We start from the raw sequence: 17,384 nt of genomic DNA, 5'->3' as shown, positions 1-17,384 counted from the left end.
GAGATGCAAATCTCAGAATCAATTCTTGAAATTAGTAATATATGATTATACTGATATGGATTAGTTGAAATTTTACTTAATCCTTAGATAAATGCAATGACTCCTTAGCTAGTGATTTCTTCTTGCTGCAATCTACCTTGCCAAAGTTAACTTCCTTAAGGGTTACTTTCATCATGTTACCCACCCCCTCAAAAACCTTCAGTGACTCTTGCAATAAATTCAATGCACAGCTTCTTGCTTTAAGTGAATATGATTTTTAATATTCATATCATCTTCAGCCAGTTCAAAATTAATAGACAGGTCATAAACTTTAGTGCATTTAAAAATCATAATTGTATACTCCATTTCAAAAAGTTATATAGTCAATAGAAAATAGAAACACACCAAAATTTCCCATATAATAGAATCATAACCACCATCAGTATTTGTTGGTATACTCAAGAAAAACAACTTCTAAGAGTATTTGGAAATTTTTGTTCAGGATCCACATGGTACAAATCTCAGAGTCATCTGAAAGTAATGATAACTGCTTTTACCAATATCCAAACTGATTAGCTGGAATTTTATCTCAGGCTTAAATTAATGCAATATGCATTTCCATAAGATTGAGTTCCAAATTTTTCTCCCTCCTGAAGACAGCAAGCAATCTGATATACGTTATACAGGCACAATCATTTTAAACATTTTCCATATTAGTCAAGTTGTGAAAAAAATATAAACAAAAAAGGAAAAACCATGAGGAAGGGGGAAAAAAGTGAAAATAGTATGCCTGATCTCTGCATTCAGTTTCCTCTCTCCCTCTCCCTCTTTTTCCCTCCCTCCCCCACTCTGGGTCTTTCTCTGTCTCTGCTCTCTCTCTCTCTCTCTCTCTCTCTCTCTCTCTCTCTCTCTCTCTCTCTCTCTCTCTCTCTTTCTCTCTCTGATAAAGCTGTCACTCTCCTGCTCAGTAAAATTCAGTAACTTCCCGTTGTTGCTAGACTCAAATAGAAACTTCTCATAGCATGGTCCCAATCTTATCTTTCCAATGTTATGCATTATTCATTCCTTCCCTGAAAATCTTTTTAAAATGGGGCGGTGAATTGAGCACTGAGTCTAGAATTAGAACAACCTGAGCACAAATCTAGCCACCTACTTTACTAGTTGTATGACCCTATACAACTCACTTGACTTCTGTCTGCTTCACTTTCCTTATTTGTAAAAGGGGGATGATGATCTATCTCCCAGGCTTGTGATGAAGATCAAATGAGATATTTGTAAAGTACTTAGCACAGTGCCTGGCACACAGGAAATATTTAATAAATACTTCTTTCTTTTCTCTTTCCTTCCTTCCTCCCTCCTTCCCTCCCTTCTTCCCTCTCTCCTTACCTTCTTCTCTCCTTACCTCCTCCGTTTCTTCCTCCTTTTCTCTCTTCCTTCCTTCCTTCCTTCCTTCCTTCCTTCCTTCCTTCCTTCCTTCCTTCCTTCCTTCCTTCCTTCCCTTCCTTCCTTCCTCTCTCTCTCTCTCTCTCTCTTCTTCCTTCCCTCCTTTCAATTTTCAGCCAAACTGGCTTTCTCTCTATTCCTCTCACAAAATACTTCCTCTCCCATTTCTGGCCTTTTGTAGTGGCCACTCCTCAAGCCTAGAAGTTATTGTCTCCTCTCTTCTGTTTCACAGAATCTCTCTTTTCCTTCAAGGTGTAGCTTCAGGGTGTACCCCCCCCTTTTTTCTTGAAACCTTTAGTATCCACCCTCCCAAACTACTTTATATTTAACTATTTTGTATATATTTGTATTTATTTACTTTACACTTGTACATTGTGCTTATTACTTCCTCCCCCTCCTCTCATTTGAATATAAGCCCTTTTCCTAGTAGGGATTGTTTCATTATTTGTTCTTCCATGTCTTGCATATAGCATATTGCCTAGAACATTGCAGATACTTAATGGAATATTTGTTGATTACATTATATGCTTAAAGTCACACAGGTAAGTCCATGTGGATTCTGAGAGTTATCCTAACTTCCACTCCCACTGATGAGACAAGACCCCAGAACTAAACTACAATGTCTTCCTCAGGATTTTAGGGATAAGGAATCACTGTCTACTGCCATTGGCTCAAGCCCTCACCAGTGAACTTCCAAGAGCAACAATTTAGAATCATTTTGTCACCATTTGCTATCCCCTGTGCTGCTTAGCTTTAACTATGTCATTATCATTTCCTCCTCATCCTCCAAAGTGATAAACTTATCACTAGGGGATTCATCATCACTAGTCAACTAGCTTGTAAGTTACTTAAGGACAGGGTTGACATCATACCTTTTTCGGTAAGCCTCATGTTGCTTAGAACAGAATTTGGCTCCTAGAATGTGCTCAGTAAATTCTTGTTCATTGATTAAGCCTTCTTACCAGTTAGGAATATTTTCACTTGAAATCAACAAATGGAACTATGAATTAAAAAAGCAAATCCAAGAAGCTGAATAAAATATTTCTATTTTGCTTCTGTTTCCTCTATCCATTCCAGGCATCCTTCTAGCTGCCATACCACTTCTCCTCTTCCCAAAAATAGAAAAGTGCCATCTGTATTAGACATTCCTGTAGAGGAAAAGGAAGTTAATACACTCAGTTCTGGGCCTTCTTTTCTGGGACAATGTCTGCTAATCAAACCAGTACTACTATTATTTCCAGAAAAGACTTGACAATCCCCCATTTATTCTTACTCACCTTTCTTGTGACTTATCATTAGTTATTAACTTATTGTTAATTGTAAATTTCTTGAGGAAACGGACTGTCTTGCTTTATAATAAATGTCATGATCCCACATAGCTTAGTGTGGATAGTTAATTCAACTGCAAGTCTTACCTCTGACACATAATTGTTTCTGTATCCCTAGGAAAATCACTTATTTTCTCAGTGTTCTAAGCAACTCTCTAAGACTATAATTGCAAAGAAGGTGCTAAACTTATCTCAGAGCTCTGTGCCAATGAAATTAGCAGTCTAATCTCTACTCTTTATCCCTCATTCATTCATCCTTTTATTCATTATGCCAAAGAAAATACAATATAGATCCAAAATGGCCAAGTTGGAACTGAAACACAAGAAAAGTGAAACAAAATTTGCCCTTTTTCCAGAGAATGGGAGAGGTGCTATAGAACTTGAAAAGGGCAAATTTTGTCTTAATTTTCAAAAGGGAAGAAATAGGTGATTTCTTTAAACAACTAGAGAGTAAGCTTGACTTTGATTTCTGACAAAATCATAAAACACACTATTGAAAAGGTAGGATATTAGCAATTAAATCACTGAGTCAGCACAAGTTCAGTTAAAAACAAATCATTCCTAATTAGTTTCATTTACTTTTTGTCTGGGTTATTAGAATGATAAAATTGAGTCTATCATAGACAAGGAAAAATATGAGCTGAATAAAAGTACAATTGCAGCAGTACATTCAATATGCATTTGGATGGACATCTTAGGGATATTATAATATTATAGACAATATTAATAGACATTATCTAATATTATAGACAAAAAAGCTACTGAAATCATAGACTATACTAAAAAATATCATCCAAAAAAGGTGGGTGAAGTGATAATTTCACTGCACTCTTTTTCTGTCAGAGCTCAACTGGGAATCACACTGTATAGGAAGGATATTGACAAGCTGAAAAACATCTAGAAGATGGTGACCAAGGATGGTAAGAAAACTAGAGATCAGGCTGTACAAAGAGTATATCTATTCTGTACAAGAGAGAATTTAATAAGTTCTCACCCAAGACGATGAAATAGGAATTATAAAGGATTCTGTAAAGAAGAAGATTTGAGTTTTATAAAAGAAAAAAACTTTCTAAAAGGCTTTATGATATGTTGAAAAGAACAATGGATTTAGTCAGGACACTTAAATCGTGGCTTTATAGTCAGATGGGAGTTAGCCAGACCATTTACTATCTATTTTACTATGGACAACTCACCTAATTTCTCCTCTCATTTTCTCAACTATAAAGTTTTGAACACAATTGCTTGAACTATGCACCTCACAAAGTTGTTTTGGGGAAAGTCCTTTGTGTTCTGTATGCAACGACCAGTGCAAATAATTAGCCCTTTGTTGAGGAGCAATATAATGGCCCTTTAAGATCCATGTGGTTCCTTTCTTTGTGGTTTTAGGAGTTTATTTCAAATGAAAATTTATGAACTTATTTATTAAATTTAGACCCTAATCAAGAAAAGTCCCAACATTCAGGCCCATTTTTATACAAAAATACAAATAACAAATACAATAAATATTTTTTTAAATTTTTATCCAAGTCTAATTAAGCTTTGAATGCTTTTCATCTGAGGTAAAATTCAGATTACAAGGAATGTTGGATTAATAAAACAGCAGATTTAAATTATAGTTGATCAGCATGAACCAGGAGAGGAAGTTAAGAGAAAAGAAGACCTTTACTTAGGACTTCCCACGACCTTAAGTAGGTAGGTACAACATTGACATTAGCCCAGGTTTTATGCTCTGAGAAGATTGTAGAGATGATACCCTTCTTCAATATCTCTGTTATATTCTGGTCCTATCTTCTATTTGTCCTTTTGCTGGTTGCCCTGGGCTACTGGTCCTTGGCTCAACTCTGAATGTCCCTGCTCCTTCCTCTTCACTTTCAGACTCTTGGAATATCTACCTGATTATGAGACAGCTTCTCCTTTATTTACAAATTTCTCAATTCTCAGTTTACCAATGGCTTTTATTCATTCAAAGAGACAAACAAGCCCTATTCACTCTGTTACGATTAATTCAGCCAAGAAGTATTCTTAACTAATAAAGCTTATCCTATTGATTATCTTATCTCACTTTTAAAGGGGGTGTTGCTATTATTATAATAACTGAAATTGTTTAAGCATACAATAGTGTGTCAAGAAGTAGAAAGTTTTCTATCACAGGACATTACTGTATTGTAAAAGTTATTTCTTCTGAAAAATGGGCTTGATTAGGTGACTCAGCAGTCCGTTCCAACTCTGAGATTCTATGATTCTCTAAAAGGGAAAACAAGAACTCTTAAGGGGTAATTGAGGAACTGACCCATAGAACAGTAGCCAAATGTGTTTCAAACCCTCCGTTTGATGAAATACTGCCTGGAAACTGTCAGATTGTGTCAAGTCATCTGTGGGAAAACCAGTAGTTTTGCTAATGAAGTCTATTGATGTTCTCATGGACAAAGTCTGAGTTGCACTCACAGACAAGAAGTCTCTCACTTCCTATGAGATTTTGCTCTCACAATGAGTTCCTGTCAATATTTTCATTATAACAGGACCAGGTTTCAGTGATCATTTTGCCCAAACCTCCAAGAAAAATGTCAACATTCAAAACAATCTCATCACCTGCTGCCTACTGTCCAAGCCCACAGACAGTAGTGATAAAAACTATTTGTGTCTGGGGCCCAAGGGAGGGGCTGTCTTCTATGGAAGATTATTATTACATTAAGTCCTTGTTCATAGTGTGAGCTGAATTTTTTCCTAGCAGCTGTTGTCTTTGGAAAGAACACACAAGTCCTTTATCCTAGGTATGAAACCGTGACCTTCTTTTAATTGTCATGTTGAGTACTTGGTAGAGATGGATGGATGTGTGTCTGTGACAAGGGCAAGGGAGAAAAAGGAATTGGAAGAGAGAGAAAGGCGCCATAGATACTAGCCAAATGTTAATTACTCAGACTAATTCTGTATTTCTTATTTCCTTCTGTACCTCTGGCTTTGTTACTTCCTAATATTTATTTATATGTGAATAATAGAAAGTGACCTTAGTTTATTTCCTTTCTTTACATATTATTATTTTCATGATTATTATAATGTTCTCATCAAAACTAGCTATATTCTGATTGAAATAACTGTAAAATTGGGTATTAAAAATCCAGGTTTTTGGACAAAATGAAAAAGTTTTATTTTGAATAGTTAATTCTGCTACTTATTATACTCTGGAGTAGCTAAGTGACTATAATCTGAAGTCACTTAGCTACTTTGGGTCTCATTTCCCACACTTTGGGGAGAGGTAGGTGGTGCAGTAGATAGCTAAGATTTAGAAAGAATCATTTTCCTGAGTTCAAATCCAGTCTCGGATATTTACTAGTTGTGTGACCCTGACCAAGTTGTTTAATGTTTGCCTCAGCTTCCTCATATGAAAAATAAGCTGAAGAAGAAAATGACAAACCACTTCAGTATCTTTGCCCAAAAAATTCTTAAATACCATTGCAAAAGTGGGAAATGACTAAAAAACAATTGAATTTCTACACTTTAAAAATGTAAGATTTTTTTAAGCTTCTTTAAATCACTATGATCCAATTCTAAGAGAGATAGTTCATATTTCTACCATAATTATTACAGAGGATACAACTTCTCTACTGAGTCAATCAACCAGAAGTATAAAGTAGGTTGGAAGAAGACCATAGAAGATCTCTTTTGAATCAATCAATTCATATATTAAAAGCATTTTAATTAGGAATGAAAAAATCCTTGATCAGTTTTGAAGAAGGAAGTATAGGATTTGGGTGAAGTGAATTAACAAATGAACTCGACCATGCTCCCATAGACCTTTAAAATAAAAAACTAGTTGGGAACAGAGAGAAACCCTTTCAGGCCAATGTCAAGGTGAGTGCAATGGCAGCCAATCCCTGGGAGAGAATAAATTGGTGAAATGAATAGATCATTTCTCTTCTTCCTACCTTGGGACATCCTCTTTAAGGACATTTTGTCAGTGTCTTAGTATAATCCAGGAACAGCAGTGATGGTGGCAATATCCATATCAGCACCAATGACTAACTATATACTCCTAGGAAAGGCAGCTTTTAGAACTGCAAGAACACAATAAAAAGCTCTACCACATTTTGGGAGAAATTGGGAAAAAAGATTTCCTTCAACTAGGAATTACAAATAACCCTTTTGCCATATTCACTCTCTAACCATGAGTTTACTTTCTTCTAGACTCTATAAATAATGATGGGAGAGTATACCACAGACTCTATGATCTTATTCAAAATAAGGTGAAGGAAACAGTTTATACAATGACAACAACATTATCGAGAAAACATATTTTGAAATACTTTAGCACTCTGATGAAATCATAAACTAGCCATCTGGAGGATTGAACATGAATCAAGATACCTCCTGTTAGAGAAGTTATGGACTTAAAATGCAGAAGATAGTCATTTTTAGACATGGCCATTGTAGGAATTTATTAGGAATTTTGCTAGTTTTTTTTTTTTTGCCTATTCTAGCTACGAAGTTTTTTTTTCCCCTCCAAATTGGGACAGTGAGAAGGATTTATAAAAGAAATGTATGTAGTATATACACTTTTCTAATTATATGCATATTTATAATTATAAAAATATATGTGTATACATACATCCAGAGAAAAAGAAAAAATAAGGTATTTTAGAGATCATCTAATTCAGGAATAGATATTAACCGTTTCTGTGTCATAGATGTCTTTGGCAGTCTGGTTAAGTCTGAGAATCTCTTTACAGAATAAAATTTTTAAATGAATAAAATAAAATACATAGGACTACAAAGGAAACAAGTCATATTAGGATATAGCTATCAAGGTATTTTTGATTAATTCATTTTAAATAGTATTTTAATTTTTAAATGCATATAAAGATATTTTTTCAATATTCATTTTTGTAAGACTTTGTGTTCCAAATAAAAATCCCTTTCTCCCTTACCTCTCCCTTCCCAAGACAACAAGCAATCTTATATAGGTTAAATATGTGCAATCCTTTTAAATGTATTTCCATATTTATCAATTTGTACAAGAAAAATCACACCAAAAGGGAAAAACAATAAGAAAGAAAACAAACAAACCAAATGGGGCAGCTTTATGGCATAGTGAATAGAATACCAGCCCTGAAGTTAGAAGGGCCTGACTTCAAATTTGACCTCAGATACTTAATCACTTTCTAGCTGTATGATCCTGGACAAGTCACTTAATCCCAATTGCCTTGCAAAAAATAAAAATAATCACCAAAAAAAAAAAAAAAAGTAAAAAACACAATGCCTTGATCCACATTTCAGTCTCCAATAGTTCTCTCTCTGGACATGGATGCCATTTTTTTTTTTTAAATCATGTACCTCCAATGACTATAGTAATCTAGTGTTTGACAAACCCAAAGACACCAGCTTTTGGAATAAGAATTCACTATTTGACAAAAACTGCTGGGAAAACTGGAAACTAATATGGAAGAAACTAGGTATTGCCCTACACATAAAATGGTTTACCAAGATAAGGTCAAAATGGGTTCATGATCTAGACATAAAGAATTATATTATAAATAAATTAGAAAAACATAGGATAGTTTACTTCAGATCTGTGGAAGAGGAAGGAATTTGTGATCAAAGAAGAACTAGAGATCATTATTGATCACAAAATAGATAATTTTGATATATTAAGTTAAAAAGATTTTGTACAAACAAAACTAATGCAGACAAGATTAGAAGGGATACAATAAACAGAGAAAACATTTTTACATTTAAAAGTTCTGATAAAGGCCTCATTTCTAAAATATATAGAGAATTGATTCAAATTTATAAGAATTCAAGTATTCTCCTCTCGATAAATGGTCAAAGGATATGAACAGACAATTTTCAGATGAAGAAATTGAAACTATTTCTAGTCGTATGAAAAGCTGCTCTGAATCACTATTGATCAGAGAAATGCAAATTAAGACAACTCTGAGATACCACTATACACCTGTCAGATTGGCCAGAATGACAGGGAAAGATAATACAGAATGTTGGAGGGAGATATGGGAAAACTGGGACAGTATACAGATGTGAATGGATCCAGCCATTCTGGAAAGCAATTTGGAACTATACTCAAAAAATTTCCAAACTGTGCATACCTTTTGATCCAGCAGTGTTTCTACTGGGCTTATATCAAAGAGAATTTAAAGAAGGGAACGGCACCCACATGTGCAAAATTGTTTGTGGCAGCCCTTTTTGTAGTAGCTAGAAATTGGAAACTGAGTGGATGCCCATCAATTGGTGAATGGCTAAATAAATTATGGTATATGAATATTATGGAACATTATTGTTCTGTAAGAAACAAGCAACAGGATGATTTCAGAGAGGCCTGGAGAAACTTGCATGAACTGATGCTAAGTGAAATGAGCAGAACAAGATTATACAATGATCAATTCTGATGGATATGGCTCTCTTCAACAAGGAGATTATTCAAACCAGTTCCAATTGTTCACTGATGAAGAGAGCCATCTACACCCAGAGAGAGGACTGTGGGAAATAAGTGTGGACCACAACATAGAATTTTCACTCTTTCTGTTATTGTTTGCTTGCATTTTATTTTCTTTCTCAGGTTTTCTTTTCCTTCTTGATTCAATTTTTCTTGTTCAGCAAGATAACTGTATAAATACATATACATATATTGGATTTAACATATATTTTAGCATATTTAACATGTATTGGACTACCTTCCATCTAGGGGATGGGAGAAGGCAGGGAAAATTTGGAACAGAAGGTTTTGCAGGGGTCAATGTTAAAAAATTACCCATGCATATGTTTTGTAAATAAAAAGCTTTAATTTAAAAAAAGAAAATATATGTTAACAAATTTCATGAAAAAATGATATTAAAAGCATTCATTTTTAAAATAAAAAATAAGACTGAGAAAATTATGGACCTCACGTTAATAACTTTCTAAAGTAATATAACCCAGTCAGCAAAAAGAATAGAGTTCCATAAAAAGTAAATTTGACCAAACTAAGCAAGCTAATTTATGGCATAGATGGATTAGCACATCTAGATTCCTAGAGCACACTTTCCACCACATAATAAGGCATGGATTGTTCTTCCTCAATCCCACTCCCAACACATGGTGAGGACACACACACACACACACACACACACACACACACACACAAATATATATACATACAAGCAGGGGTAATATCAAAGGAAGAGGAAAGCTATAAGAAAGGATTGTTAATGGAAGAAATCAAGGGAGGAAAAGGATCAGTCTGTGGGAAATCAGTGCCATAGCAGGATAAAAGAAACTTTGGGGAAAATAGAAAGTAAAAGCAGAAAGATGTTCCATATTGAAATTATTAAGGCAGAAGGTAATGATGGCTTTTCCTGAACATAGGAGTAGGGGCTGGTAATGAAAGTAGGCAGATTGGGGTAATTGCCAAAAAAAAATGGTTTAGAATGTGCAAGAAATAGTAGTTGAGATGACAAAATTTTGAACAAGGGAGTCTGGGTGGACAGTAGAAACTAGATGTGCGGTTTAATCAGTAAAGAGAATTTTCATGTCATTGTGGAGTTTCCATTCTATCAGGGAAGGCAACATGAATGTTTATACAAAATGAAACAAGGTTATTTTTTGGAGAGAGCATTAGCAATTGTGAAATAAGGAAAGGTTTTAATATAGAAGGTAGCTTTTGAGTCTTGAAGGAAATGAGATACTAAGAGGTAGATGTGGAGAGAGAATACAATCCAGGAACGCAAGGCACTGTCTGGAAAGGAACTGGTCAGGATTAAAAAATAATGGTTTGTAAATGTAATAGTTGAGGCATTGAGAGTACATGAAATTGCCAAAATAGAAAGTATAGAGATGGTCAGGACTGAATTTGGGGTAATAGTTATCATAAATATTCAGGAAAAGGATAAAGATCTATTGAAGGAGACAAAAAGGATCAGTTAGAGGTAGGAAAGAAGGAGAATTGATGTCTAGAAAGACTAAGGAGCAGAGAGTAACCAGGAGAGCAAATGCTCAAGAGTTTCAATAGATGTAGAGAGGCCAAAATATGAGGACAGAATAAAGGCCAATGAATGGATTGGGCAGTTATGAAGTCATTGGTGACATTTGAGAGAGAAATTTCAGTGCACTGGTAGTGGAATCTATACTGCAAGATGCTGAGGAGAGAGGGTGACTGGGGGTAAGGAAATGGGGGCATCAAGTATGGGCAACTCAAGCAGTCTGGGGAGCAGGAAGATAATGGGATGGTAACTGGATGGAATACAAGGATCAAGGGAAGACCTGAATGTTTGTATTCAGGTAGGAAAGAGTCATTGAAAAGAGAGAGATTAAAGGGAAGATGGGAGCAGCTGGGAGTATAGGGTATCAAGTATACACGCAAGTTAAAAAGATCAGGCTAGAATTATGAGACTTCCTCAGGCACACTAAGGAAGGAGGAGAGAATGTAATAGAACATAAGCTCCTTGAAGGGAGAAACTGTTTCATTTTTACATTTGTATTCCCAGAGCCTATCACATAACACATGTTTAATAAATTCTGGTTAGTTGACTGATACTAAGAAGTTTTGAGGCAAGGAAATTGGGGGAACTTAACAAAAACTGCCGCTCTACTTACATAGTAAGTACTTACTTACATACACTTACACTCTAGTTTGCAATAGCAATTTCTAAATTGGTCTCATGAAGTCTTGTCCAGTCCTTGTCTCAAAAATGTGTTCACGGGCTACTTAGGCAGCAATTTATAATGACATTTCACAGCTGAGAAATATAACCCTATATAAATTTATGAGAACCCCCAGAAATTGATTTAATGTTTGAACCCCAATTCTTCTGTTTACTATCTTTGTGACTTTTGAGCAAATCAAAGTTTCTTCGGTCCTTAGTTCTCAGGCTGTAAAATGAGGGGTGGGTGATCTTCTGGATCTGGGCAGTCCCTTCTAGCTTTAAATATGATGAATTAAATCCTTAATTAATTAATTAAAATATGGTTGATTAATTAAATTAAAAATAAAGTACACAGAGTTCATTAATCAAGAAATCTTTAATTTTAAGAAAGAACATTTCAAAATTTTAATACTTTTCTAATCCTGATAAGATTATTCATGCCATTTATATTATCAATTTATTTTGTTCAGAATTGTTTGAAACATCTAAAAATATGGTTGTTCAATTCTTCTGTCTTACAGCAATATATTCTGTCTTCCTAAAGTCCTTGTGTCATTATATATTTTTAACTTTAAAGACTATAATACCTTTTTATGTATAAAAGAAACCATCTGGCATTTAAAAGCAAATCAGATTTTTTTTTTCCTGACAGCCGGCATGACCATCTATTTTGCTCACCATGGGTAGGACACAGATTTCTCATCTGCAATGGTCATATTATTTATTTAATTTTGGGGGTAACAGAATTTAAAATAAGAATACATTGGGTACCATTTGCATAATAACAGTTGCCTTAAACTTGAATATATTTCCTTTTAGATTTCAAAAGCTTTAGGTTTAAATTTAAAGTACAAAATCACCTAAAGATTTTATGAATCAGTTTTATAATATTATTGTGACTTCCAACTCCAAGAGTGCAAACTAAGAAGTTAATCTTTTATAGAGTAGTGCAGTGGAATGAGGTTTGATACTGGAATCAGAGGACCTGGGGTCTCCTACTTAACTACCTGTGTGAACTTGAACATTGAGCTTCAGCTTTCTTTATCTGTCATATGAAGAGGTTGAACTGAATAACCTTTAAAATTTCTTCCAGCCTCTTAAACTATGGCCCTACTATTCTATTTCACTATAGCTGTCATACAAGTATATAATTAAAATAATTACGATCATATTATTTGTACTTGCTACTTACCAAATATTTGTGAACAAAATCAAGGACAAATAAGAGCTAGGTCATGGACCATGAAATGTTACTGTAGGTTTCTAGGCAACCTTTATATAAGAAGTAAATGACTTTGAGGCAAGAGTTAATTGTTGGATAATAATTACTGTCTGCTTTCCCCAGTCAAGGTGCTAGTAAGTGCAGAGTTAAATCTGACCCTAGACCTCACCCACCCTCTACCATTATCACTATCTAGTCAACTGATTCAGGTAGCCATGTTTCACTGAAAGATGGAAAGATAGACCACCTCAAAGAGGTCCCTTAACTCTTAGTGCATGTGGCTATTTTCTAAACCCCCAAACAGCCCTGCACCAACTGAATAATGGCTTCTCCTATATGCTATCACATCAGAATAAAAATTTGGAATCATCAGGTAAAATAGGATTCTCTCACATTTTTTAGACTTAAATCTTACTCTAATTCTGTTTTATCTTCAAATAAGCCACTTATTGACTATTAAAGGAGTATTTACTTTTATACAAAGTGTGATGACTACTTAAGATCTGTGTGACTGAGCAAGCCTTTCTATCTCCTTCAGCCTCAGTTTCCACATCTATAGAAACCAAAGATTTGGGTAAGATGATCTCTAAAAGTTTCTTCCATCTAAATCCATAATCCTTAGTTTCATTGTCAACAGCCTTCTCAGTCATCCCTGCAAAAATGATGTAATTTCTGAAGAAGCAAAGCTTTGTTTTCCTGAAAGTTATGTAAAGTTATTTTTAAAAAAGAAAACAAAGTAATTCCTATAATGTGACTGCACCAAACCTTGAAGTTCTTACTATAAATTTTCTCTAAAATGATTAGACAAATTTTATTGATCAATATGACAAATCTTATCTACTATCAATGTAATCATAAGTAAGTCACTCAACCAAAACCTGACCCTCAGTTTTCTCAATCAGTAAAAAACTAGAATGTCTGAGTTTCCTTCCAAGTCTAGAGTGATGATTTTATGATCTCATGAACTTTACTGATGAAACCCAAAATTTTGTCAGCCTTTTTGGGGAGTCAGTCAAGAGCATTAGACAGAGGTAGCTCAGAACCAGGAACATCTAGGTTTGAACATGTATTCATTGTGTGATCCTAGACGGGAATTTATAATCTCTCTAAGCATTTTTCTAGTCTACAAGTTGCCAGGAAGATGCTGAATTGCATAAGTGCAGGACCCTCCTCATCAGAGGTTTCTATACTAATGAAATCACTGATCCAATCCTTATCATTTGTAACCAAAAAAGCCCATTAGTCTGATATTTTCAATTTATTTTACCCAGATTCCTAAATCATAACTTTTCCATGTCATATTATCTCACTTCATAAACTCTAATTTGGGTTATCTTTTTATGAAAGCATTATCTTGCATTTGTCTCCACTAAAATTTACCTGCCACTTTTCTACCCACTTGCAGAAAGGTGGTTGTTCTGAAATTTATCCCTATTACCTTGACAAGTCATTACTGGACAAAACTTAGTGGCATCTGCACACTCATCTATCTCACCACTCAAATATTCTTCTAGCACATTTATGAAAGAATAATAATCAATTCTGACCTCAATACACCAGTCCTTCAGACCTCTGTTATATCAGTTATACTTTTCCACTGGACACATATAAATTTCTTTACTACTTGTTTTCTATTAACCAGTTTCCTAGTTTATAGTTCTAATAGATTTATTAATCATTTCTGTTAACCCATTCCCCAAATTTTATAGTGATTTTGGTCAATTTCCTTTTTTCTTCCCTCTGTGATAGTATGGATTAAGTGTTGCATTTAAAATTAGCAACATTTCCCTTCCTGAGTTCAAATACAGCCTCAGATACTTATTAACTACGTGACTCTAGACAGAATCACTTAAACCTGTTTGCCTCATTTATAAAATGAACTGAAGAAGGAATGGCAAAGTACTCTAGTATCCTTGCCAAGAAAATCCCAAATGGAGTAACAGCAAGTCAGTCATAACTGAAAAATGACTGGAAATGATTGCTTTATTTTGATATCTTTTGTTTTGACATCTCTAAAATGTCTAAAGGTAGACTTACCTTCCCCATAGAGTTATCCTTTGTAAAAAATAGAATAAAAAAAAAAGAGGGAGCCAGGGTGGGGGGAACCAATTCCATAGCACAGTTATTAAGTCTGATGTTGATGAAAAGTCCCACACTCATATCATACTTCACACCTCTGTAAAGAAGGGAAGGAGGTGGTTTTACTCCTTTTCTTCTTCAGGGCCAAGATTGATGATGATAAATTACACAAAACTGAGTTTCATTTGTTTCATCATTCATTCATTTTATATTGTAGACATTAGGTATATTGTTTTCCTGGTACCACTTTATTTCCTTTACATGACTTCTCAGCATTCAATCACATTCACTGCTTCTCACCACAATGTAGTGTTTCATTGCATTCATTTATCACCATTTATTTCACTCCAATCAATGATCATGTGCTTTGTTTCCAATTCTTTGCTAATACAAATAATTTGGTTTATGTGAAACCTTTCTTTTTTGTTTGACCTCTAAGTATAATCCTAACAATTAGCTCTCTGGGTCAAAGAGCATGGACATTTTAGTCATTTTATTTGTATAATTCTAAAATGCTTTCTGGAATAGTTGGACCAATTCACCGTTCTACTAACAGTGTATCAGCATGCCACTCCCTTCCAATAATGACAATTCCCATCTGTTTTCATGTTTCCCAATTTGTTGAGTGTATCATGAAACCACAGAGCTGTTGTGATTTGCATTTCTCTTATAAATGATTGGAACAATTTTTCATATGACTGTTTATACTTTACAATTCTTTTAAGAATTGTTTGTTTCTATTCTTTGATCTCTTCTCTGTTGGAGAACTGTTTTAAAACTGTTCTGTTTTAACTGTTTTAAAAATAATTTCTGGTACAGAACTTTCTGAAAGGTTTGATAAATTAAATTAAATCCTGTGTGAAGTTTTATTTTGTCTCTGAAAGGATTTTGAAATATATTCTGTTTTTTAGCATGTATATTTATGCATGTGTACACCTATTCACATATGATTATACTAGATCTATCATCAAAGCAGTTTCCTACAATTTAGGGGTTGGTGTGAGGTACCTTTAAAAGAAAAGGCCTCTTTCTAATGCTCATCTGTTTAGTTTTTTAGCCAAATAAAATAAGAGAATAACTCACTAGAATTTTTTCACGCTCCCAAGTGCCAAAATTATTGGCAGGAATTATTCAGGGAAAAATAATTGGTCCCAACATGAGGAGGATGCTGAATTTTTCAATAAAAATGAAAAGAAGTGTCACAAAATTCCAGGTTGTTATTATAAAAATTTTAAAAGACTGATTAATATTTAATATATCATTTTTCTAGATAGATACCTTGTTCCCACTTGTGAATTTGAGCTAGAACTTCTGATTGTGAAAATTATAATCAATAGAAAAAGGCAAATATAGGTGCTCTTTATACCGAGCTGTGGTTTTCTACTTGTAGTCACAACAGGTTGGATGGCCTCTGGAAGATGTAGTTTTCTTCCAAACTAAAAAAGAACCTGAATAGATTGGGAGATCCCTGGGGGACTAGCAACTTTGAAGAACTAAAGAGGGAGAGGGGTCCAGAAAAGAAGAGGGAAGAGACCTGAACAGTGCAGCCCATCATTCAGGCTGGCAAAAATTATACCTTCCAATAGACCATGATGTTTCATCTAGACAGGAACATTACCCTTTTATGTTCCATTTCACTCTGTGGAGATCCTAATAGATTTAACAAAATCTGAGCCAACCACTTTTGCCTTGGATAAAGTTGGCCCTCTCCAGAGAGAAACAGTAAATTAGGCCTTTCCATAGTAAAAAGATATATTTTATCATGAGATATTGCTAGTACAAATATAGTCCAGAGCAAAGGTGTCAAACCCATGACCTACAACACTGCCCAGAGCAACCTGAACCAGATTAAAATATAAATGGAAAATGTTTAACAAAATAAGTAAAAAATTATGACAAAGTACAGACAACATTAATACATGGTTTTCTATGTGCCTGAAGGGATCCTTATTATGGTCTTGTGGCCCCCATTTTAAATATGTGTGACAACTGTGGTTCAGAGACCTTTCTTTGGCAATTTAGGATGAACTCACATCCTTGGGGAACATTGCATAGTTCTTTTGATGAACCAGAGAAATAAACTTTATCAATGAAATATAATAAATTTCGGTCAAATTGAATCAACAAATCTAATGGAATTGATTTGAATTGAGGGAGAATACTTACCATTACCAAAGAAAAGAAGGAATGTGAAGTAAGTATATATGTATCATAACAGAGTGTTGAATTTGCATTCAGGAAGAGGAGTTCAAATCTTGCCTTAGACACATAGTTGTTGTATGCTTCAGATTAAATTGCTTCACTCCCCTTAGTCTCACTTTCCTTATCTGTAAGACATAGGAGTTTGAAAACCTGATGATTTTTAAATTTCTTTTCAATTTTAAGTTATTATCCTATATGTAATGGACTCAAAGTCTTGGAGTAAAGAGGAATTCAAGTTTTGCCCCAATTTTCCAGCTGTGCAACCCTAAATAAATCATTTAGGCTCTCAACCTTCCTAGGAAACTCTCTAAAATTGTTTATTAGTTGCCAGTCTGTATCAGTAGGAGTTTTCACACTAGGATTTCCTCATACTTATGGAATCACAGGTTTTGATCTACCACTACGTCAAAAATAAAAATAAAAAAGTAAAGGAGAGTTTTATTCCCCAAAGGTTATTTTATTTTTTCCAACTTGGTACTAGAAAGCACCAATCTCAAACCC

General features: G+C 34.4%; 1 protein-coding gene across 2 annotated transcripts in view; it reads left to right on the top strand.

Annotated features, from left to right (window-relative positions):
- Positions 1-17,384, top strand: part of ASB5 (ankyrin repeat and SOCS box containing 5) — an 83,616-nt gene that overhangs the window by 34,320 nt on the left and 31,912 nt on the right. The window contains exon 1 of one of the 2 annotated variants that reach the window (XM_023505843.2): positions 10,848-11,015. The exons of the other annotated variant lie outside the window; for it this stretch is intronic. Within the exon in view, the coding sequence (XP_023361611.1) occupies positions 10,961-11,015 (55 nt within the window). The 5' untranslated portion in view covers positions 10,848-10,960. Of the gene's footprint in view, positions 1-10,847; positions 11,016-17,384 lie in introns of those variants that run through there. 2 annotated transcript variants of the gene reach the window in all.

This window comes from Sarcophilus harrisii, chromosome 6 (assembly GCF_902635505.1).
Source record: "Sarcophilus harrisii chromosome 6, mSarHar1.11, whole genome shotgun sequence".
Lineage (NCBI taxonomy): Eukaryota > Metazoa > Chordata > Mammalia > Dasyuromorphia > Dasyuridae > Sarcophilus > Sarcophilus harrisii.
This window is presented reverse-complemented; position numbering and strand designations above follow the sequence as displayed.